General features: G+C 38.2%; 1 protein-coding gene across 1 annotated transcript in view; it reads right to left on the bottom strand.

Moving 5' to 3' along the window:
• Positions 1 to 804: 804 nt before the first annotated feature.
• The window catches only part of ZNF516 (zinc finger protein 516), a 123,985-nt gene continuing 98,186 nt past the window's right edge, over positions 805 to 26,603 (bottom strand). The window contains exons 3-6 of the mRNA XM_083359963.1: positions 24,837 to 26,267; positions 16,543 to 16,647; positions 15,516 to 15,583; positions 805 to 3,896 (exon numbers count right to left, since the gene is read on the bottom strand). Of these exons, the coding sequence (XP_083216089.1) occupies positions 3,837 to 3,896; positions 15,516 to 15,583; positions 16,543 to 16,647; positions 24,837 to 26,267 (1,664 nt within the window). The 3' untranslated portion in view covers positions 805 to 3,836. The remainder of the gene's footprint in view (positions 3,897 to 15,515; positions 15,584 to 16,542; positions 16,648 to 24,836; positions 26,268 to 26,603) is intronic.

Here is a 26,603-nt window from a genome sequence, read left to right as displayed (position 1 = left end):
ATGGTAGAATGCTGCTTGAAAAAATATTTTTTAGAAAAAAATGAGTATTGACAAATTATTTTTTTTAAATCTATGCTATTTGAAAAAAATATTTCTAAAGATGCTCTCTGAAGGTTGAATCTTACACATTGTTCAAAATTCCCCTCTTCCCCAAAACTGGGGTAACATCTGCCTTCTGCTGTATAAATATTTCTCAATATCCTTTCAAGATTCAATAAAACATTAATATTTACTATTTTTTATTAGAACAGACAAATTACTGTAGTTTGGTTGTATAAAGGTTTAAATGGTTGGTTCAGCTTTCTCATTTCCTTTACTAAATTGTTTTTACAGTTATATTTCCTCTGGGAAACTGATCCATCTCCTTTTTCACATAGTAAAACTCATGTCACCATTAAGAGAGGGCACCGGACAGCAAACAAATCTTTTATCATTAAGTGTGGCAACCTGATCATAAAACTTTGATGTTCTGCCTATTAAAATGGCATCTTGCTGATATTATAATAGTGTACATATTTTATCCCCAACTTTAAAAAAAAACAATGGAAATATACTTTGGGGTGGTTGCAAAACTAAAATCTAAATCTGCAAAGGTATATTTTTTCCCCAGTAACACAACTGCGATAGAAATATTCTCAGGAATATAGAAATGAGAACAAATGTAGTAGTTTTGAAAGATGACATTATTCCATTTCACATAGGGACAAGAAAGGGGGAAGATTCATATGGCTGAGAAGCCTGTTTCTGTATTGGAAAAGCGAAATAAAAGGAGAAAACGGAGAGCAATGTCTGAGACACCATCTGCACTGCTCATTATGGAACCTTTATTGTCTAAGGTACATTAGACTGCAACACTGTATAAAACCTGTTAAGGAAAAGAAACAGATTGACAGAGGTAGCAGAGTCGCTGTAACAGTCAGAAGATGGCTTACAAAAATGTGTCATGCTACAAAATTATCATGTTTCCTTCCCCCCCAAAAAAAGGCTACTTTAAACCCAAATCGCTAAATAAATAAGAGCACAAATCATACTAAACACTAGGATCTAACTGAATTAACAAATTGATACAATATGGATGAGAAACGAGGAAATTACAAAGCTTGGAATTCACACGTAATATGGTGGTCTTTAATGACAGCTCCCCTTCTCCCTCCCCATTTCTTGTTTAATTAAGTGAAAATCTCATTTCTGTGCTATACACAGCATATAATTATTTAAACTGATTTCCCCTGCTGTTGTTCTTCGTGAAGCTAAGTGATGATTGTAAACTTTGCTGATTAGTACCCTAGTAATGGCAATGACAGCCCTTTCTCTTTGTGTCAGACAATCTTCAGGAAAAGCTCTAAAGCTCTAAATAATAACTAAGATCCTTCTAGATCAGCTCGCAAAGACATTAAAAAAAAGAATTAATGAAATCAAAGACACCACTCACCAAACATGATTTAAAAATAAAACACACACACACAAATCTAGCAACAAAAATTGTGATAGTTTTATGGGGCACTCAAATAATTGGGGGGGGAAGATAAGCAGAAATTTGGACATTCCTGAATCCTCACCTGTTTACTTAAAATAAGGAAAATAAGTGCTTGAAGGAGGAAAATGTAGCACTTGATTATGGATCCCTAATTGATCAGTTAGGGATAGTTTGGTGTTATCTGATTCATGAAAAGAGATGATTTGAAGGAAATGAGGATGAAGTGGGATGCAGGAGACGGAAAAGGGGAGGTCTGGAATATATATGTCTTGAAATTCTGCAAGGTAACTTCAAAACAGATTAATCAGTTACACAACATCTGCAGAGACATTTTATACTAATCCAGGGTTACAGCTGACCTACAGCTGGTTCATAAGTATGAGGAATAAAATAAAATAAAAAATTCCAAACTGGTAAATTATATATGAATATTACAACTGCATTATAGTTAACAGCAAGGCAAGAACAGTCAAGTAACTTGCAACAATTAGAATCCCAATTCAAATATAGACAACACAAAATCAGAACAGAAAAAAATACATATTAAAAAAATCTTTGAGTAACCCCATCTTCTAGGAAAAAAGCACTATCCCATTATTGTAGAAGTAAACGGTTGCTCTCCATCAGTATTAAAAGATTAGTGCTATTTCTGTACATGTAAAATTATTGCTTTTTTGAAAAATATAATTAGCGTGCTAGTTTTCTTTAAAAATCCATTTCCTGCCTTTACAAAAATGTTACAATTTAAAAAAAACAGTAAAGCTTCTTTTTTTTTTGCAAAAGAAAAACATTCACAAATATTTTCAAGGCATTTTTTTCTTGATGATGATGATGCATAAAATTGTATGTGCAAAATCTGAAACTCTGAATTATTACCATCACACAGTGTCATAGCAAGAGAAGAAAAAAGTACACGTGGAATAGATTTTTGAACAAGACAGACACTGTGTGAACAACCTGTCACTTCTTCCCTCTTACCTTTAAAAACTTGTATTTTAAAGTTACTGTAGAAGAGGTATATAAAGCGCGTTTTCTCTCCCAGTTACTCCAGTCATTACCGTGCCGTATCATCCTGTGCCACCAAACTTGCTGAGTTTGCACTTCCCAGAACTCCAAGCCACCATGGCCAACAGCCATGCTTGCCAGAGCATTCTGGGAAATTCCAGCACATCTAGAAAACACTAGATTAGGGAAGCTTGCCTTCACAAAAGAAGTGATTATTTTTTTCCCCTCTCCAAAAGTTAGAAGGATCCATGAAAGGTACTTGTCTTGCTGCACAGAAATGCAGTCATCTCCAGCATCATAAAACCAGAGATCTGCCTAAGCCTCTGCTTTTAAAACGTATTACAAGCATTTAAATCGGCAGCTTTAAAAAGCTGGGGTTTTTTTTCCTTTTTAATCTAATTTTTAAAAGCATACATACTTCATGACAAATCATGGAAAACTCCATTTTAAAAGAAAGAAAAAGCAAATTAAACAAACAGGAAGGCCCTGAGACCAGGGGTGGGGGTGGGTGAGGGGAGGGGAGGAAAAACACAGAAGCCTTTTTTCCCTTTTTCTTCTTAGTGTTTGACCAGCTGCTTTTTGTTTTTTTCTTGCCAAAGTGAGAAGAGAAGCATTGCTTAAGAAGTGTTTTCAATTTCCATATTCACATACTATTAATGGTGTGCAGTCAAGGATCAGCCCACTTGGAAATGGAAGTGGTCCCCAAACTATCATGAAACAACCTCACTGCAGAATGATAGTGTCTCCCTTTTGTCCCTTCTGTCCTTCATCAAGCTTGGCTTTCACAGCGCTGAATGACTCCTTCCTTCCTTCTTTTTTTTAAGTTGCATTTCCGGCGTGACAGTTGCTTAATCACTCCTTCCCACATTCCCAAATCCACCCTGCGTGTGTTTTCTTTAAATAAAAATAAAACTTCAAACCACCACGAGGGAAGAATCTGTTGCAGTGCCATCCTCCAAATATATGACGTTTAATTTTTCCAGTGTCTAAAAATGTTATCTTGATTAATATATATGCTTTGCACTACCCCAAAGCTTGCCAGCTCTTCTGTTTATTATAAAGGAAATAAGGAACTGTGGGGACTGATTACTATGTCAATTTGTATATATCTTGGGTAGGTTCTTCATTTATTTTAAAATGATTAACAGTTCAGAGACATCACTCTTCTAGCAAAGCGCAAAGCTTGAGTCTCACTATAGCACAGTGGCTCCAGGGACTGGAGAGATTGTAAAGATGTTTTCCAGCTGGCCTTCTAAGGGGTTGATGGAGTAATTATTTGGAGGTGATGGGAACCGTAGGTCAGGGTACTGGCTGTTGTCAAAGGGGACCCGGTGTACACACTGGACATGAGTTTTTAGGTTCCCTTTCTGAGAGGCACTGTACGGACAATATCTGCACTGGAATGGTCTCTCACCTAAACGGAAAAAAGAAGAAGAAGCAAAACACATTGTTATTCTTATTTCCCATAATAGCCGCTGCTGCCCTGCTCTGTACACTACAACAGTTGAGCCATTTAATAATTAATAAATAGCCCTAGCCACCTTTTTATAAGCATTACAAATTATTACTGTGACCTAATCCATTAAAATGAATGATTTTTAATCACCTCTGAAGAAAGCAGACCCCATCAAGCTCCTATAAACTCTATGCTACATTAGAATAGCAAATAATAGAGACTGAAGGAGTACTTGAGGAAAGGTTAACAATGGCCAGAAGAAGGATAAAAGACTAGAAAGAAGAGCAGAGAGCCAAGTTTTATAGTATCTGAGGGGATTTATGATTGAATGATATGATGTTTCCTAAATTAATTTGGTATGGATTAAAGTTCATGGATGCTCCATGGTGACTCATACGAATAAAGGCAACTGACTGGTTTCATTGCCCATAATCACAAAAATAGAAAGAAACCGACATAGAGCCTAAAAAGGAACAAACTTCTATTTTCATTACATCACCCAAGTGGCAAATTCCTTTACCTTTAATACAGGTAGTCCTCAAATTATTACCACAATTGAGCTCAAAATGTCTGTTGTTAAGCAAGACAGATGTTAAGTGGCTTTTATTCCATTTTGTGACCTTTCTTGCTACAACTGTTAAGTGAATCACTGCAATTATTAAGTTAATAACACGGTTGTTAAATGAATCTGGCTTCCCCATTGGCTTTGCTTGTCAGGTCACAATAGGTGCTCACATGACACCCAGACACAGCATCTGTCAGAAATATGAGTCAATGGACAAGTGTCTGAATTTTGATCACATGACCATGGAGATGTTGCAATGGTTGTAAATGTGAAAAACGGCCATAAGTCACTTTTTTCAGTGCTGTTGTAACTTTGATTAGTCACCTAATGAACTGTTAAGTCTAAGACTACCTGCATACAACTGGCTATGACTCTAGGAGGGCATCAAATAGGACAAGTCTGGAGTAAAGTTCCTTTTTTGTACTGGGACATACCTGGACCACTGTGTCTTTGGCTTAAATAAATACTATTACAAAAGAGGAATAACTCGGTAATTTTTAATAACCCAAAATGTGAGCAGTCAATTTAATGACATGTTGTGTTTATTTTATGAACAGAAGTAAGCCTCTTTATCTGTAGAAAAAGTTCTGTGATTGCTGAAATACACTTCAGAGACGCTGTTCTCTGCAGCATTCCCTTAAAACCTCACTAGGCCTGATAGCTGCTATAAACCAAGACAAAATGGGACAACTCACTGCAGTCAACTCACCATGGTGAACTTGCCATGGGACAACTTGCCATGGCCAACTCGCCATAGGACAATTCACTGCCGGGCAATTCAACAATTCAATTTAATTATTATTATTATTATTATTTATTATTATTATTATTATTATTATTATTATTATTATTATTATTATTAATTATTATTTCGGTTTATATACCGCCCTACTCCCAAAGGACTCAGGGCGGTTTACAAGGCAAAATTTAAAATAATTTTAACAATAATTTTAATTTTAATTATTAAATTTTAATTTAATAATTCAACAATTCAACAATTCAATTTAATTTTAAAATAATTTTAAAAATATTTTAATTTTTGTCATTCACCTTTCATTTTGTCTCTCCTTAAGCCTACTCCCCAAACTAAAATAAACAAACAAACAAACGGATAACATTTTTATCCCACCTCTGAAAGATTTACAAGTGGAATTTTGCATCTTCATATTGCAATTCTTCATGGATTCAGAGATCTTAAATCTCTGACCAACCTCTATTACTACATCAGAAATTATATTCTATTGGCTATCTTGCTTCAGGCAATGTGCCAACAATTAACCAGCTTTTTCACAATTTCCAATAATTTAATTTCAAATTCCTCAAAGAAAGTTCAACTTGTTTAGCATATCTGTATCTTATCTAACATAAAAGCATAATTCTTTTCTGTAGGAATTTTGTATGGATTAAAAAAAAAACCTTTTTTCAAACATGTTTATCCATCTGCTGATAGTAATGACTTCTAAATTTCCTTCTCCTTGCAGCATAAGCAATGATTTAGCCCCTTGTAGTAGCCTTATATACATCCCAAATTGTTCAAAGACTAGCTCAATTATAACTTTAAAAAATGTAGTTTGTTGTCTAACGTGAGAAAATAACCACATAACAAAGATGTGCTAAAATACCACCTATTGTTAACTAACAATGTTTCTAAATTGAAGAATGAGTGTAACTTAAGTGTGATATCTTCTTCAATATTGTGAAAAACTAGCTGTCACTCCCAAAAAGGTAAAAGAGAACATATGCCAGCTACTGACTGTCCCAGTTTCTTTACCTTTAAATTCAAACTTAGAGTGGACATCCCAAAGAATGAAAGCGGCCATTTTAAATAGAAGAGTTTGTTCAATTAAATAAGGCATATTATCATCTATAACTGAGGTGGACAATTATGGCCCCTTTAGGACCCAGACTTCAACTCCCAGAACTGCTGAGCCATCATGGCTGCTTCAGGAATTCTGGGAGTTGAAGTCCACAAGTCAAAAAGGGGCCATAGCTGCCCACCCCCGATGTCTATTTTTCATTGGTAAAAAAGTTGGCATGGTGTAACTATATCATATTATTAGAAATAACAGGGGTGGGCAATAAAGAAAACAAATTCACACTGATAATAAAATTCAATGCTTATGTTAGACAGCCACATAAAACTCAGTTTTCATAAAGGCATTAAATCCCTCCAATTTTGACCAATGTCTATCCAATAAAAATTAACTATGTGTTAAAACACACAAACAAACCAAAAGGGCTATTTGAAAACCAATGTTTCTCAACATAAAATTGTGAACAAACATACCGGTAAGTTTGCAGTTCAAGGCAATGGAATTCTGAGAATGTCTGGACAATGTGACTTTCAGTGCTAATGATTAAAAGCAGCATGGCAAGATACAGCTTACACTCATGCATTAACCTTAAACCAAAACCCTGGTGAAGGGAATCAGACTATTTTAAATTAACACAACATAGGACCCAACCACCGTGTGAAAATATTCCCAGTAAATTTCAAGCTGTGCCTATGGAGCTCCTGGAAAAGCTAACGAAAAGCCAGTGTTGCTTGACATAATGTATTAAGTATCTGTCCTTTGTTAATAGATTTAGAAAAATCCTAATTAAGGCTGGCCGAAGATTCATGACATTTGCTAGTCAAAGTCTGCTGTGAGAAAGGAAGATTTGCAACAAAATTAAAGGGGGCAACTAGGGGAGGGAGGAAGCATCTGTGCAGCCTGCCATATATTTGAAATGCATAAATGGTAACGGAGTGAGAGATGTGATAAAACATATTTAGTTATATGCTGAATTTCATGCAATAAACCATGAGAAATGCTTTGTATTTTTTTCACAGCTACCTCAGGAGATGTTAATCATTAAATTAAACACACACACACACACTTCAAAACACACCACTAAGACATCTTATGTACACACACACACACACACAAACAGATGGGACAGATTATGGGTACAACGAGGAATGTGATTAGATGTTCTGTGGTTAGGAAGGGGGAAAAAAGGAACTGCATGATCCCATTTGCCTGGGTATGAATGGTAGAAAAAAAAGAATGGGAAAAGAGAAAGAAATGGAGCAAAAGACCTTGGCTTGGGGATGTAATTAAAGTATTTATGGGGAACAGCCTTCCTAATCAGAAATTTCCAAGGAAGGGGGCACACCACAGTTCCAGCTGTAATTCACTCCCAGAGGAGGCTCACTTAAAAGCAGCAAAAACATGGAAGAAGCTATCACTGTCCCACAACATCTGAAAGATAAGGCCAGAGGCTGTGATAGTAAATGGGAAGAAATGAGAATTCTTCTCTAAGCAGAGCAAGGGAGAAGAATTTCCTGTGGGGGGGGTGTCACACCGGAAAAGGTGGCCATAGCCAAAAGCTAAGGATTCTGTTCTCATACAGTTGTATTTCTGTGACTGGAGCAGAGGCCCCCCCCCATGCTAAATTAGAAAATGCAATTATCTTGTATGAGGTTCCCATTATCATAAAGCAAATGCTAATGAAATCAGAGAGCGGAAAGCTTTAAAAAAAGAAAAAAAATACTGGGGAAGGTTTCCCTGTTTACATGGAAAATGAGACAAACTGTAGTAGCCATTACAGGTTGCAGCTAAGGAAAATGTTAAAGTTTCACTGAGATAATGAAGATGCCAGGTAGGTGAAGTCACTGTAACTGGGTAGAAACTAAACACCTTTCAATCAGGGATTGAACTACATGTTCTTAAACTTGATGGAAAGGCTTGCAAACACTAGCTTTATATCAAATGGTTGAATATTCCCCAAAGGGCAGACAGACAGCCACTAATGTTACTTGAAACCCTTCAAAGTTCAGCTAACTACAAAGTTAGAAAACCTGTCTTCAGTTTCTTTCTAACCAACAAACCTACTCAGGAGGTAATTTTATTGTTTTGAAAGTGTTAGCCTGTGTAAAGACTACAGTGTTACGGTATCACTAGTGATCTTCTAAACCAGGGGTAGGCAACCTTGGCTCTTTTATGACTCGTGGACTTCAACTCCCAGAATTCCTGAGCCAGCCGGCTCAGGAATTCTGGGAGTTGAAGTCCACGAGTCATAAAAGAGCCAAGGTCGCCTACCCCTGTTCTAAACCTAAACAAAGCAAAAACATGGTGACCGGCAGAATAAATTCACATTAATATTATTTCAAAGGATTGCACTAGCCAATTCAAGAACTATACCACTTATCTCTTGTAATAATGGAAGAATCACGGGACTACTCTGCTTGGATTACACAAACCACATGGTTGAGAACACTACCAAGACAACCTAATTAATGCTTGGAAACCTGTCTTTGTGGTGAAAAACATAAGCTATAAGCACATCTCAGAAAGCTCAGACCGTCCAAGGAGCTGCTGACAAAGTTCTACAGAGGAATTATTGAATCTATCTGTCATGGAACATCCAATGTTAGCAGCATTGACACTATCATTTGTATCTCTATTATTGTCTGGTTTGGAACAGAAACTAAACAGGACAAGTATAGACCTCAACGGATACTTAGGACTGCAGAAAAAAACAGGCGACCAGCCTGCCTTCCACGGAGGATCTGTATACTGCATGAGCCAGAAAGAGGGCTGATAAAATATCTACAGACCGCTCACATCCTGGACATAAACTCTTTTAACTCCTTCCCATAGGACGCCACTATAGGGCAAAGCATGTCAAAACAATTATTATTATTATTATTATTATTATTATTATTATTATTATTATTATTATTATTATTATTATTATTATTATTTCGGTTTATATACCGCCCTACTCCCAAAGGACTCAGGGCGGTTTACAAGGCAAAATTTTAAAACAATACAATATAAAATTAAAATAAAATTAAATTAAGTCTAGCCGCAAAAATTAAAATCACAATTTAAAAACATTAAACCCCTCAGTCCAGACCAGATAGCTCAAAGAGCCAGGTTTTTAGGTCCCGGCGAAATGAACGAAGGTCGGGGGCAGTCCAGAGTTCCATTGGCAGTGGATTCCATAGGGCAGGCGCGGCCACAGAGAACGCCCTCCCCCTGGGGATCGCCCATCGGCAATCCTTGACTGGCAGTACCCTGAGGAGGCCCTCCCTGTGGGAGCGCACAGGATGATGGGAAATTGACGCTGGCAGCAGGTGCTCCCTTAGATAATCCGGGCCCATGCCATTTAGGGCTTTATAGGTCATCACCAGCACCTTGAATCTTACCCGGAGGGCAACTGGAAGCCAATGCAGCTTGCGGAGAAGAGGTGTTACATGGGAGTATCGGGAGACTCCCATCACAACTCGCGCGGCTGCATTCTGCACCAGCTGAAGCCTCCGAGTGGTCCTAAGGGGCAGCCCCATGTAGAGAGCATTGCAGTAGTCTAGCCAGGAGGTCACGAGCGCATGGGTGACTGTGCGTAGGGCATCTCGGTCCAGATAGGGCCGTAACTGGCGCACCAGGTGAACCTGGACAAAAGCCCCCCTGGCCACAGTTCCTATATGATTTTCCAAACTGAGCCGTGAATCCAGGAGGACGCCCAAGTTGCGGGCCCTATCAACGGGAGGTAACACCTCACCCCCCATAGTTAACGATGGAAAAGATTGGTTAGTCTGAGATGCCGGTATGCACAGCCACTCAGTCTTGGCAGGATTGAGACGAAGCCTGTTTCTCCCCATCCAAACCCGGACCGCCTCCAGACACAAAGACAGTTTTTTCCCTTGTGCCATCACTCTGCTTAACATCTAATTTCCACAGCACTGTTGTATGTCTAAGGATATTGACCCGTGCAGTAGGACTGTATTATTATTATTATTATTATCTTCATCCTTCTGATTGCCTACTCCTATCTTATGACTCTCACTTTGTTGGTTGTATCTTAAGATCTATGATTGTAACTTACGATTTATCACTTTGTTACTTGTATGCATACTGAGAGCATACGCATCAGAGACAAATTCCTAGTATGTCCAATCACTCTTGGCCAGTAATAAAGAACATTCTATATTCTAATCTGTAGCATGCAAAAAATCAGGTACATTTAGATGTGGCAAAAGATGCACATAGTGTAATTAAATGACAAGAGGAAACCAGGTGTCATGATCTTTTTTCATTAGTTTAGTTTTTAGTTTAGTTTTATTTGATTTCTATACTGCCCTTCTCCCTAGGGACTCAGGGCGGTTCACAGGGCATATATAAATAACGATACAAAAGTTAAAAAGAAATTAAACCAGTGCCCAGTTAAAAACAATAATAAAGTACTAAAAAACCAATTTAAAAACCCATAATCCCCCATCAGGCCAGACCAGCTAATTCAAATAAGTGGGTCTTCAGCCCGCGGCGGAAGGTTCGGAGGTCTGATGCCATCCGGAGCTCAACCGGCAGTTGGTTCCATAATGCCGGAGCGCCCACAGAGAAGGCCCTCCCCCTGGGGGCCACCAGTCGGCATTCCCTGACCGGAGGCACCCTGAGGAGGCCCTCTCTGTGGGCACGTACTAGGCGGAGGGAAGTTGACGCCGGCAGCAGGTGGTCCCTGAGGTAACCCGGACCCATGCCATGTAAGGACTTAAAGATCATGACCAAGACCTTGAACCTCACCCGGAAGACAATGCAGCTCGCGGAGCAAAGGTGTAACATGGGAGTACCGGGAAACTCCCAAGACAACTCTCGCGGCCGCATTCTGTACCAGTTGGAGCCTCCGAGTGATCTTCAAGGGAAGCCCCATGTAGAGAGCATTACAGTAGTCAAGGCGAGAGGTCACGAGCGCATGAGTGACCGTACACAGGGCATCCCGGTCCAGATAGGGCCGCAACTGGCGCACCAGGCGAACCTGGGCGAAAGCCCCCCTAGTCATGGCCACTATATGATCTTCCAGAGTAAGCCGTGAATCTAGGAGGACTCCCAAGTTGCGAGCCCTATCCACGGGGGGTAAGAGCTCACCCCCATAGAAAGAGATGGAACATTTTGAATGTCCCGGGATGCCGGAATGTACAGCCACTCAGTCTTGTCAGGGTTGAGTTGAAGTCTGTTCCTCCCCATCCAGACCCGAACCGCCTCCAGGCAACGGGACATCACAGCGAGGGCATCACTGGGGTGGTTTGGGGTCGAAAAGAAAAGTTGGATATCATTGGCATATTGATGATACCCAACTCCAAAACCACGAATTATCTCACCCAGCGGTTTCATGTAGATGTTGAACAGGAGAGGCGAGAGAACCGACCCCTGAGGAACTCCACAAACGAGAGACCTAGGGGCCGATCTCTGCCCCCCTGCCAACACCGACTGCGAGCGTCCCAGGAGATAGGAGGAGAACCACTGAAGAACTGTGCCTCCCACTCCCAATCCCCTGAGGCGCCGCAGCAAGATACCATGGTCGATGGTATCGAAAGCCGCCGAGAGGTCTAATAGGACTAGGACAGAGGAATATCCCCTATCCCGAGCCCTCCAGAGATCATTCACCAGAGCGACCAATGCCGTCTCCGTGCTGTACCCGGGCCTGAAACCCGATTGGTAGGGGTCCAAATAATCTGCTTCATCCAGGACCAGAGGGAGCTGATGCGCCACCACACTCTCAACAACCTTCGCAAGAAAGCGAAGGTTGGAGACTGGACGAAAGTTGTTCAATACAGCTGGGTCCAAGGCAGGCTTCTTGAGGAGAGGTCTCACCACCGCCTCCTTCAAGACGGTGGGGAAATAACCCTCACTCAAAGAAGCAGATATAACCACCTGGAGCCAGCCTCGTGTCCTCTCCCTAGCTGCATAAACCAGCCAGGAAGGGCACGGGTCCAATAAACATGTGGTGGAGCTCAGCCTTCCCATAATCCTGTCCACTTCATCAGGGGTCACAGAATCAAACTCTTCCCAGATAACACTGACAAGACCGCCCGTGTCCTGATCGCCAGACTCTGCCCAGCTGGAGTCCAAACTGGTCCGAATCCGAGCGATTTTATCCGACAGATGTTGACTAAATTCCTCGGCACGACCCTGCAAGGGATCCTCCCTCACCTCCTCCCTTAGATCAACAATACTTTTTGTACTAAAGAAAATATGAGTGTTGGAGCTACACTCTTGCTGCAAGTTATGCTCATTTCAATTTGGTTTGTGCAATAAAGAATTTTTTAAAAACAAACCCAAAACCCGTCACATCTCTCTAGTATAGGAATTAGCCTTAAGTGCTCAACAGTCTTTCTCTTTCTTCAAGTGATCTCAGAAGATATTGCTGTAGCATGGTGTCTATACTAGAAACAAATGTGTCATTTTTAAAATAAAAATCATGATAATGATGGAGATAAATGGATGTATGTGTACATTCCGCTAAAAAGTAAGGCTTTTAGTACTATGTCATCATTTAAGCTAAAGGAAAGAAACACAGCCTTCCTCTGCCTTGTTTCTTCATTATTTGTACTGCAATATTCACAACTCTAAAGGAGACAAATTAGACTGCCAATTATTCATTATGAATTATTTTGATTAATGGAATTCTTAAATTCAACATAACCATTTTAAGAAATAACATTCACAATAATCAGAAATAATCTATTAATCATGGGGTAAAAAATTCTGCCATATTACAGCACATGCCACTAAAATATCCTTGCAAATTAATTTTCAATGTGTAATGAAAAATATTGAAGTTGGTAGTTCTACTGCATTCTAAATTGAAATTTCATTCTTTGATAAAACTACTATTTTACATAATGAGGACAGATTATTTTAAAAATGTTATAAAATTAATGACTGAATTTTCTTTTTGACTTCATCATTTTCTTCTTTTCTGAAAAGTATGAATATTTGCATGGGTTATAAAAATATTAATACAATCAGCCTGATTTTAAAATAAATAAATCTAAGAATGTATTATCTAAGGTGTTCATGTCAAATTTTCCCTTGCAATAATTTGTAAGCACATTGCTCCACCTTTTATTTACTTTGTAACTACCTTGCTTACATTTGATTCATTTTGGTATATTTTCTTACAATATTTTGAGTTTAGTTCTAATAGAAGAATAATTTAATTAAGCTTAAATATTTTCCAAATTGTTTTCAAATACTGACTAGTATAGTGCTCTCATTCCAGCACCAAGCATATATTCCAGCCAATTTCTGTTGTAAATAACAATTCTTTCCTCAGATTTTACTACTACAATGCCTTCCTTTCCATTACAAGATACGGAAATGCCAGTCAGGACATCTCATTTTCTTACTAGGAAAATCCGATTGACATGGGGCATTATTTATAAAGGTTTTGATACCAAATAACTAACAACACATAAAGACATAAAAAGGAGAAAACTAAAGAAGAAATCAGCAAAATATCTTTCAGCTAAACAAGGTGAAGGCCTATCCAAAAAAGGTCTCTGCAACATGGAGAAAACAATCAAAGGAGTAGGCCAGCCATCTGAGGATAAGGAGGTCCACATTCAGGGACATCTGGAGGAGCAGTGAACAACATCAAAATGTCAGGCACAATCAGCAATCAGGGTTCTGTATCTTTATGGGATTTATACATGTTGAAAGGGGTAGGGCATCTGTTGAATCACACCAATTTACAGCATCTGAAAGGCGTTCCTATGGTTGAAGGTAAATGTTCATATGTAAATAGACCATCCTTTAGATATGCCAGCTATGGCACTGGATTTTATTGGGAACAAACCATAAAACGGGGAAAGACACAGAGAAGAAATAGAAATCCTCAATATACTGTTAATGATTCCATTGGTAAATGTACTGCAGTACACGGATTGGAGCACACATTACCTCCTATTATCTATATAATGTATGGACAGGCCCTTCTAAGTCAGCTCAAGACTATGGCAATTCCAACACAAACTATTACCATACTCAAATCAATGGTGCACATGTTTCATTGGTCGACAGACAAAAAATACTGTCGCGGAAACGATGCTATACTAATAACAGTGCTTCCCGAACAGTTAATAAGTGACTGGAGGAAGAACATGGATTAGTAACTGCAAGTGCTTGTGAAAGATGTTAACTCCACATATGCATGGATGAGTTATGAGAAAAAAATTATCTGGCACCGACTGGCAATAAATATAACCACCCCCACCCCCCAAAAAATACAAGAGTAAGAAAAATGTTCAGGACAGCTTACAGCATTAGTGAAAATAAAGAAAATTTAAAGGACAGCCAGGTCATTCTCAAGAAAGGAAAATATAGTATATAGTCAGCAGAGGAAAACACACCACCACACAGAGTCCACGCAGATTGAAAGAAAAGTATCTTTCAAAGGTAAAGAGCTATATAATACCATGATAGGAATACTCTTCAGAAAAACACAGTTGGATTGTTGCCCCATTTCCAAACTAGTTATATACTAGGAATACAGGTAGTCCTCAACTTAGGACCACAACTGAGCCCAAAATTTAGGTTGCTAAGTGAGAAATTTGTTAAGTGAGCTTTGTCATTTTAAGACTTTTCCTGCCACATTTGTCAAGTGAATCACTGCAGTTGTTAAGTTAGTAACACAATAGTTAAGTGAATCTGGCTTGCCCATTGACTTTGCTTGTCAGGAGGTCGGCCAAGGGGATCACATGACCCGACGACACTACAAAGGTCATAAATGTAAGTCAGTTGTCAACCATTCAAATGTAAATCAGGTAACCATGGGGATGCTGCAATGAAAAACGGTCATAAGTCACTTTTTTCAGTGCCTTTTTAACTTTGAACCGTCACTAAGCAAACTATTGTAAGTCGAGGACTACCTGTATACTAAACTATCTATTTGGAAACAATATAACTGTATGCACTGTTCAGTGCACAGTGTAAAAATTCTCCATTTCAATATAAGCATTTGACTGGTAATCACAATAGACTGATCATAATTTCTAGTCAATATGAACAAGGGTGTCCATACATTTTAAGTTTTTCTTAAAAATATAATAAACAGAGGCAAGATTATTATTTACTCTCTAGCTACCTAAACAGTGAGTGCTTTACTGATGAGTATCTCCACGCAACTTTCTTTTTCCCCCGACTATCACATTAAAAACCAAATACCCAATTAATTGTAAAACATACTTGTTTTGGGGCATCTGCGGAGGTGGTGTGAACTTCAGTACCTCGGAGTCCATTAGACTCAAATACCACTGTGGGAACAAGGGGGCTTGTTAACAGATGAACATTCAAGCTTCGTTAGTGTGTGTACATTATTTGACTCCATTACAGATTAATCACATGGAGGGGAGGATGGGAAGAAGCAAAGACACCAACTCTTTGCCTATAGCTGGAAAATACCAATTTACCGTAACACTTACTGTAAGAGAGTCTGCTAATGGGAACCTAAGGGCACTGCCTTTTTTAATTCAGACTTCACTGCTGAAGAAAGCAATCACTGACAACATTAATTATCAGTGTGTACATAAAGGGACCCGCTTCTTGAATTACTTACCATTTGGCCTCTGTCATTTTGCAGCAAAATGTCTTATGCATGCATCACTCACTCTTCTTCAAAGAAAATGAGAGGAAAAAAACAGATCTAGTCTCATCTCCTCATATGAGGTTATGAAGATGTACAGACAGGCTATTAGATTTAACTTGCAAGGTTCCCCAGTTCTAAATATGAAATTTATCCTGGACCATTCTAAGGGGTGGGATGAGGAGTAAGGTTTTTGAAGAAACAATTACAAATCCCAGACTTATTGGAGTCCACAGCAAGGAGAAAGAAAGCTTTCTGTTCAGTTCAAAAAAAAAGGGGGGAGGTTGATTTCAATTTATGCCAGCGGCAACAGATTTCATTAGCATATTCATTCCAGGGTATTCTGCTTTCTAATTAAAAGGTTTTTTTAAAAAAAGAAAAAAGAAAAAAACCCCAGAAAACTGCAAATCATTTTAATCAACAATGCAACGTTTTGCAAGAGAGGCGAGGAGGGTTCAGGTACTTGAAATGGAACATGAAATGCTAATCAAATCTGAAATGGTGTAAAATGGTGAAGCTTTAAAGAAACAAAAAAAAATCAAAACCATAGATTGGTGACCAGGAAATTAATACGTAATTGTTGTTAGGGGCGTCCCTTCATCCCACCAGAAGACACGTAAGGAAATATACCTGTGTGAGACCTCATGTGGGTCCTGAGGTGGCTTGGCTGTGTGAAGCCCTTCCCACACTCTACGCAGAGATAGTCTCCTTGGCGCGTTTGTGTCCTAAGCATCCCTGTGGGGGAGAGAAAAGGGGAGGGGGGCATGGGAGGGAAAAGAGAGGAGAAAGGGAAGTTGAGAAGAAAACAATATGCCAGAGGAAAACATCATTAGTATGTCTAATGTGTCATTATGTGAGATTACCTTCAGGCCCTGGATAACAACTGTCAGCCTTCATCTAGGCACCGGCTGACAGGCCAGGCACACACACAGGACTGCAAGAATGCATAAATTACATTGAATTAAAAAATGTTCCCTGTGATGTGCCCGCACCAGGAGTGGCATGTCAGGTGTGCACTTTTCATAGCAGCTGGATTCACTTTTCAGCATCATCCCGCTTTGTCAAGCAGTACATTTGGCAAATCAAAGTGACTCCAGTGTGGTGGAGACAAGTCATATGGATAATAGGAAGTGAGTAGAACCAGAGCTTGACTGCCCCTCAGCCTACAGACCCCACCCCCCACCCCTGGGGCAGGCTTGGAGAGAAGTGCAAAATGAGTGAAGCCATCATAAATGGATCAGACCTTTAGCCCTACCTTTCCTGCCTACTGGTACAATTCTGACCCCAGATCTGCGAGGCCCAAAGAGAAGACATCTGTGAATCAAAGTGTCATTATGGACATTTTAAGACCACAAGGCAGCATCCTTTGCCAGCCTTTTGTAAAAGGATTTTCTAGGCAGTTAGCATATATAGAAAATGACTCGAATCTCTTCTTTTTCCCCCCAAAGGTCAGTTTACAGTATCTGACTTAAAGGGCGGGTCTGTGTCTTTTTACTGTGATCAAAAAGGACACATTTGACTTTTATTGGGTTATTTATTTTTTCAAGACGTTTCATATAATCTTTGCTAAAGGGATGGAAAGGTCTTTTTTGGTATTAATATTCCGTCTTAAAACACACACATATGCGCACACGCGCGTGCACACACACAGACACACACACACACACACACACACACAGAGAGAGAGAGAGAGAGAGAGAGAGAGAGAGAGAGAGAGAGAGAGAGAGAGATGGTCACAATGAGATTTCTAGAATACTTGGTGCAGGAAAAGAGAAAATTAAGGATAGAAATAAAATGTATGCTTTGTACGGCTTTTAAGTTAGCATACAAATCAATTCCAACTACTGTACATTAATATCTAGCTTTGTATAATGCAACTGAAAATACTTCCCCTGGGAAAAACTGTCCTTTAGAAAAACAATCCAGAAACATTTATAGTAAGCACGCAAGCATACACATGCAAACAGCGAGGCCACATTATTTATTTACATTTGTTTGTTTGTTTTTTATTGGATTTATATGGCCACCCACTTGCTCTCAGTGACCCTGGGCAGCTTAAAAACAATATATACATATAATATACATGAGAATGCTGCCTTAGTGTTAAGTGCTGAAGATGATGAAGTATTTAATTTTATCTATCCTACTCTGTTCTAATTGACTAGAAACATTTGTAGCCATGATTTGAACTTGGTTTGTAAATCTTGCTATGTGTGTTCATTGTGGTTTGTTCTTGTATCTGAAATTGCTATTCTGAATTAATGTATGTTTCAGAGATCTACTCCAGTTTCCCAATCTCGGTCTTAACTTCCAAATGTGAGGCATGAGCAATGAGAAAAAAATAAAACCAGTCTTGTGTTAGGGTGCTAATCCATGCCCTTGCTTCTTTCCTTCCTTTCTCCCGATCATTTTCCTGGTGATAAGCCCTCTTCTTTCAGCCTGTTCACCTTCCTCCAGAACAAATGGATGGATGAATGGATGGGAGGAGATTCTAGATAACCTTTACCAAAATCCACTTGTAGAGAAGCAGTAAAATGATTTCATGCAAAGAATTTTGTGAGGTGCACGTAATTCTGTTGTTTTTTTTTTTTACTGGTAATGACATCCCATGGTTAAGATAAAGTAGCAACGACAGTGTTTTTACAGAAAAGAACTAAGAATACTTTTAACCCCTTCCTTTTTGACTAAGGTGGAATGCATTGCATGCTGCATCAGTATTTCAAACTATATCAATAGGTTTTCAGAGATGAGTTTCTATTGCAGCAGACATCAAATACAGCTTGTGCAATTACAAGAAACACTTTAGAGAAATGTTTGGAAGTGTCCCTGCTTTATTTCATCCAATCAAACCAGGCACATTTTTCAGCTAATACTGAAAAAAAACAACCACTGATATATACATTTTAGGTGTCTGGTTTTCTTCGCTGTTGACTAAATGTATATAATTGTTGCTAATTGCAATAAATTCACATTTGCCATTTCAATCTATGGCCTTTTGATTGTTATGACTAAATCACTTAGTAATGATGGTTCTTAGCCTAGATAGAAAATTCTCAGTACACTGGGAATTATTCCAGTTGCACTGTACTTGGTTCCTAAGCCACACTAACATTTTTTTCACTGCTTATCTCCATAAAAAAATCCATGTAAACTGTCATTAAGATGTAGAACAGGCCATCATACAAATTTAGGGATTTTGTTCATATCAATGCAAAACCTTATGTGTAGTGGGCAACTAATAAGCCAAATCTGCCAAAAATAGTTTTTTGCACAAGAACCAGTTATACCAATTTCTGTTATGTTGTGGCACGTTTTGTCATCTACTTACTTCTTAAATTAACTGATGAAATGCAATTGTACATGATAGATATTTTAATGACTATTTTTCCATGAAAAAGACAGTAGCAGGTGGAAAGCTTGAGAACAATCTCTTCTAAAGGAAAGCAATAACATTAACAGATACGTGCAGAGGAAATAATCCAAGGAAATATTTATTCATTAATTCTTTATGTTAAAGTAATTAAACAAATATATATAGGAAAAAATGCAAAGGGAAGTTTAAAATCAAGTTGATAACAACTATCCCACATAGGAATCTCCTCGCCAATATGATCCAGAAATGTGTTTAGAATGTTGTACTGCTGACTCCAAAAATAAAGGTAGGAAATGCTTTAAAATATGATTTTCAGCTCTGCTCTGGAAATCTCTCAAGTTCTTTGGAAGATTTTCAGTGTTTATCAGCAAGAAGTTCAATAATGACTAAATGAAATACAGCTTGATCATTGTAAATAGCCATTCGGTAGATGTAGGTCAGCAAAACTAGTTGTCTTCTATAACCTGAAAATTAGGGTATATATTCAAGACTGGAACCACATCTGGAACCAGAGTGGATAAGCTGATGTCGAAAGAGCCATCGTAAGGCAGTTGCTCAGAAACCATGGCTGGAGATTTTATAATGATACTGTGTATGATTAGCACTAAACTATGAGATCAGTGTTAGGTATGATTAATTCACATGAGGTAATTGGGGACGGCAGATAATAGCCACTGAATATGTCCCATATTTGGCATTCTATTAGTTACGTTTCGTGACAAAATGGCTTTTATCACATGATCAAAGAGGACTCCTGGCTAAAACCCCACATGTATAAAGGTTGTATTGATTTGCTAAAGAAATATCTCCCATTATATCTGTGGCAGCAAACTTTCGTTTAATTCAATAATGGAAAAAATGTTGTTGCTTATGTGTGTGTGAGAGAAATGTGCCTATTCAGCCTATTGACTGCTGGTTTATGCATTATGTAAAAAAAACAACCCTTCACTGATGATGCATTTGAACAGTGTATGATAAATGATAAAAATTCTGATAATAGGCAAGATCAATGATAGAAGAGAAACAATATTAATGTTTTAAAAATGTCTTTACACAGAACTTGTTATACAGATCACAATACCTTCATCAGTGACGGGTGCAGGTGTGTATAAATATTATTCACTTTTATTTACATAAATTTCAGATGCTCATCAGAGTAATTCCTGTGAAACTAGAAAGGATAATTGCCATGCTGCCTGTGTCACATTTAATACTATGATAGCTGTAAATAACACTCATAGTAAAATAGAAAAATAACCCCTGAAGAATCTGAAAGGCTGGGCTTGCTCTTGTGGGGGTGCTGTTTTCTTAACAACATTCTTAAGAAAGCAGAAAGCATCTGAACGCCCAACACAATACAAATGCTAATAACCTGCACTGATAGTCTGGTGGTACTCGTAACTATTTCTCCAAGGGATTGGAAAATTGCTGTGTTACTAGAAGGAAACAAAATTGTGCACTTATCTCCTGAGAACAGAGGGACAATTTAAAATGTAAAAGCCAAAGTTCCAAACCTGCCCCAATTCTACTGCATGCTAAAGCATTCATAAGGGAATGCTCTACAGGGAGCAATAAAGTTCTATTGCAAAGAAGTACACTGAATATTTTAAATTAAAGATGAATAAGACTCCTAAGTGTATGTTCATATGTATATGGAAAGAAGAAAAGTGGAGGAGAAGAGGAAACAAATGCCATTGAATAAGACAATCTGCAAATAAAAAGATAAAGTAACTCTAAGGTCTACAAAGTCTGACCAATTTGAGTGAAGGTTGAATGAAGACATAATTAGTGAAGTTTTCCAGGCATTAAATGAGATTTTTGATAAAGCAAAATAGTGGCTACTGTTACACGAGCAGATCTGCGCTGGCCATGGATTCAGTGCAGATCAGAAAAGGAAATGAAAAGTGAAGTAACACAAAGACAAATTTTTGAATTCCTAGGTTTATTACTAGGATTGACAAAGCCAATGTGTTTGCAGAAAGCACTCACTGCCCAACGAGTGTGCATTGAGAATTTGACAATACCGTACAACTGTGCTGTAGAAAATATTCAGTTGTTTTGTGATTATGTTCTACTTTTAAAACAGAATATGAAGTTACTATGCTACTTTAGTTTAACAATTATGCTCTTACCCTAGTCTATACATGTATGAATCAATGCATTTTCCTTACTTTGCATTCTTGTAAATTCTTGCTTTTTTCTGTTTCAGCATCCACAATTTTCCTTCTAGATCAATGGCACATGTGTATCTCTGCATGGTACTTGGGACATGACTAATTTAGCAACAAAACCTGAGTCTTTGGCTTAAATTGCTTACCTAGTTCCTTAGCAAACTTATTTCATGCTAAGAAATTACAGGTAGTCTTCGACTTACAATCACAATTGAGTCCAAAAGTTCTGTTGCTAAGTGAGACAATTGTTAAATGAATTTTGTCCCATTTTACGACCTTTTTTGCCAGAGTTGTTAAGTGAATCACTGCAGTTGTTAAATTAGTTAAGTGAATCTGGCTTCCCCACTGACTTTGTTAGAAGGTCGAAAAAGTTGTTCACTTTATGACACTGCAAATGTCATAAATATCTGAATTTTGATCATATGACCATGGGGATGCTACAATGGTGGTAAGTATGAAAAACTGTCAGAAGTCAATTTTTTCAGTGCCACTGTAACTTTGAATGGTCACTAAATGAACTGTTGTAAGTCGAGGACTACCTATATAGTGTGTCCCGTTAATGAGAGCTGTCCTAACTTGTATAATGGCATTGCTATCAGCATCTGAGAGTTTGTTATGGTTGCAGCACATGGCATTATGGCTAAAATAATCTGGGAAGACTTGAAATCAAGGCGTTCTACTGCCTTAATGTGGGAACTGGCTAACATGTGATTGCTTCCTACTTACCCACAATTAATATCAGGAAAAAAATCATCTTCAGAAAAATGTTATTGATCCTGGCATTAGTTATTCCAGAAATGGAACAATGTTGACGTGGGAAGAACCAAAGAACAGATTATCACAATGCAAGTGGATTTTACTTCACCACATAAAAGGCACTGCCAAATAGTAGTCACCGATAAGTAAATCTGTCACAGTGGCTTCTCACTGTTATTATTTGTCAATCTGATTTTCTCTTTTTTTTCTTTTATCTTATTCCTGTCTTGAATCAAATTTTTTTTGTATTTTCCGTGGTCATTTTCCAAATAAACTTGTTTTTTGTTTCCAAGTTTGCTTAATGTTCAGATTCTGAACACATTTTGTCTATTAGGGTGCATGTTTATGCATTATTTTCCTAAATCTTTGTATACAGGCTTTGTACATGCCATGTTTTCCTATGGGGAAGAGTCCGAAAAACTGAATTTTGAAAAACTAAGTTTTAGTTCATAAGTTTTAGTTCAAAAATGCAAAATTAAAAAAACTAATTTTTCACCTATGTAGTAGAAGCCCCATTATAAGAAGGGGCCCTTATAATGTTTTCAATATGTAAGATAAATGAATATACATTTTCACTGCAACTTTTTAGGCAGGTTCCACTAGATAGAACAGACCAAGAAATCCATTCCACAGGAAGACTAGCTACTTGTATTGAGATTGGCTGTAAGAACAAAATCCTGCAAGTCTGATTGTGTTGTTTCTCCACTAGTTTATCATTCAGTGGATTAGGGACATGTTTGTCCAAGCTGTTTTGAACATTAGCTTGTTTCTCGGGTCTTAAAAATGTTTCAACCGTTTTGCCTAGGTCAGACATGTCAAACATGCGATGTCATGTGACGTCATGCAACATATCGGAGCTTTTTTGCCATTGCCGGCAATGGGGTGGGCGTGGTTTCCCGGTGATGCATCCGGCCCACAGGCCGGCAGTTTGACACCTCTGGCCTAGGTAATAATTCAAGTTCAACTTCCTTACTCTCAGCAACTTATTAGATACTGCCCTACAGCTCTTTACAGATAATTGCTTACAGTTTTACAGTATCCTTTACAAATCAAATGTTTATGCCATATTTTAAGGATATTTTCTTACCAACAGCTGCCCTGGATAAAACTGATCAAATACTTATCTCTTTGTTCTACATCTTGGCAAACATACTGTAATTTCCTTTTGTTCAATGGACGTCGAATACACCTACTATATAAATCTTCAAGGTATGTGCACATTTGCAAGGAATTTTCCCAAAATGGGTCTTATTCTTTCTAGCTGGTTAATATTTAAATCTGTATTAATTTAGCTCATGAGGAAATGAGCTATATTTATCTAGGAGACTAAGCAACAAAAATATTTACACTGGGCAAACAAGAAAAAAAAGTAAATTTTAATAAATCACTTAGGGAAGACAAGTCATTGATGTTAAATGCTGCATTCTTTTATCTTGTGGTTAAATCAATTTATCTTAAATTCTGAGAATGCTATATTTAGCCTTGTATTTAGTCAAGATTTCCAGCTAAGCCTAGATTCAAAATCTTCTCCAGAATTTCGATCTTCTTTGCTTTCTCCTGCTGCTGTCATGGGAGCCCACCAGATATTGCTAATCCTAGGTTTTGGCTATGAAATTCTGGTAACCTGACAGTGGAAATACAGCTCTGCATATGCTCAGGAGCACTCTTTCATTATTGCTATCATATCATACACATGAAGGCTCAGCATATTTAATAAATAGACATTAATAAATTCCTATTTTAAATATTAAAGTGATAGTTGCTATTATGCCTGAAAATATTTCTCTATATAATTTTTTTGCTTGCTATAAAAGATCTACCTTGCAGTTCATAACCATTTGAAATGAAGACTAATAATGGTGCAGGGTTGGTAGGACTGAGATATGCAGAGTCAAATATCCTTCAAATCAATCTGAAATTATCAAATTCCCAAGACTTGTGCTCAAATTTATCACACAGAAAGGGGCCTTTGCAAATTAGACATTACTGTTCTGATTTTAGCAGCTAAACTAGAGACTGAAAATCCAACGAACATCAAACCTAGCCAAAATTATTTTGTCCTAATACTGAATTTTTTTATTAGTTCCTTTCTATCTTCAATGTTTTATTATGTTTCATCTCCAAAACACAGATCTATCAGTGAATTCTGAAAATCCCTTGCACTCTAAACTTTCAATAAAGCTGCAATTTTCTTGAAATAATCATTTCTCACACAAATTCCCCTATTTTAGATTGGATACAAATCTCTAATATTGTAACTTCTGTTTGAGCATTTCATGTAGAGGGAATTCTCCCAAGCTTCTTCAAGCATCCCCCCCTCTTTTAAAAAAAAACAGGGGTGTGTGTGTGGACTGAATCCAGCACTTAATTGCAGATAGAATTTTAGCACTGAGACCTTACAGATCTTTTATCAGAAGGAAATGCCATTAAGTTCAATAGCAGTGTTATTCCCAGGTAAGCCACCTAAATGATCAGATGCAGGACAGGACAGTTAAATAGGAGATATAACCTTATCAAACACAGACAGAAACCACACAAGATTTTTGTGGAATTCCTTATGTTAGGAGGAGAAAAAAATTAAGAATTTAAAAATATGCTGGAAAGACAGTTCTTAGGATTCTTACCAGCACGGTCCATTACAGGGCTATTGGCACCCCAGGTTTGGTAGAAAGTAGCCAGATCCTTTGGAATGGAGGTCTTTAAGATGTTTACAATATCCAAACATTTCTCATGCCCCTCAGGGGATGGCTCCTGTTTGGTGGAATGTACAGGTGGAGGGGGTCCTGCTGCAACAGGCTGAGGTTGCATCAAAGGACTTGCTCTGGATCCTCCAGTACAATTGATCAATGCTCTCATTTCACTTTCCCTCTTGGTTGTACGTTCTTGCTGAGGCATTGATGGAGGTTCTTGAGTAGCGCATGGCTCAGTTTTACACAGAGGGTGGTACTGAGATGGAGATAAAAATTTGGCCTTTCCTGTATCTGGAGTACAATGCTTGATTAAAGGCGCAGATCCAGCATTTACTTGAGGGACTACATACTTTTCTGTTTCTCTGCTACTGGAGGGCTGTGGACTAGGTTTAGATATCACTGTATGGGAAGGCGTTGAATTTCTGCTAAAGTTTCCCGTTTGCATCAATTTGGCGTTCACATCAAATTTTGATTTTAACTGGGGCTGTTGGGCTACTGTACTGTATTGTTCGTGAGTGTGATTAAGTTTGGGTGGTCTATATCCATCAATAGCTGATGGTTGCAGACCACAGCCCCCAGGGGCTGGTACATCTTTTGCCATAGCCCCAGGCTTAGGAGATACAGCAATATCAGAGTAATTATTTTTGGATCCTGACAAACCACTCGGCACCTGAGTACGTGTAAATCTGGCTATAGGCAAAGGTTGGCATTCTTTCCCACCAAGTACAGGAGGTGGTCCAGTGCGCCCACTTCTTGCCATAAAAACAGAATTATGTTTTATGCTCTTGAATCCATTTTGAAGAACCCAAGCAGGAGCCATAGAATTACAACTAACTTTGTGCCAAATTCTTTTGTGCATCCACAGGACTTCTGGATAGTAAGTTTTATGACTGCAGTAAGGACATCGGTGGACAATCAGAGCAGCCTGCAAGGTTGAGGTAAAACTTGTGTGGCATGAATCAGCCCTAGTTGATTTCTCACTTAGATCTAATGGAGTCTTTTCAGACATCTCTGTATCTTTATTGAGCACAGAATGTTCATTCATCTCTACAAGGCTCTCTTTAGTGAGCTTCTGCTGAATTTCCAATGGACTTTGCAAATTCAGTCTCACATCGGCAGTCTTACTGGAACAAGGAAAATCACAACTTTGCTGAAATGCTGACGCCTTTGAATCAGGGTAAATTTTGCAATCCACATATTTTGGAAACGGTTCTTTGATCTTGTCCTGTGGTGTAGTTGTCACCTTTAGCACTTCTGGTTTAGATTCCACAGCATTTTTTTCTCTATTGTTTCTTGCCTGATTGAGCTGTATGGCTGTCCCAGATGCATCTTCTCCAGAAAAACTGCAGAGATATGGTTTTTTACCTGTAGAGTACACATACAAATATTAATATGAAGGTATGTTTAAAAAGACACCTGTTAGGGAAAATTAAAAACAAGGACAAAATAATGATCTGGATGAGGAAAAAAGCATGGAGCCTAGCATTCAAGACACAAGTATTATAACTCCCATATACATGAAATCTTATACTATAAACAGTATTGTTTTATTCTCATGAAACTGTGTACTTTGAAAGAAAGGAATTAATTTGCACAGGATACTGTGTTCATGATACTGAAAACTGGAATCGAAAACAGTTTATGATAATGCTATAAGATTACAATCAGGAAGTCTATATTTTATGCCTACTGGTTTATCAA

The sequence above is a fragment of the Vipera ursinii genome (genome assembly GCF_947247035.1).
Source record: "Vipera ursinii genome assembly, chromosome: 3".
NCBI lineage: Eukaryota > Metazoa > Chordata > Lepidosauria > Squamata > Viperidae > Vipera > Vipera ursinii.
The sequence above is the reverse complement of the archived record's forward strand: the minus strand, read 5'-3'. Positions and strand labels throughout refer to the sequence as shown.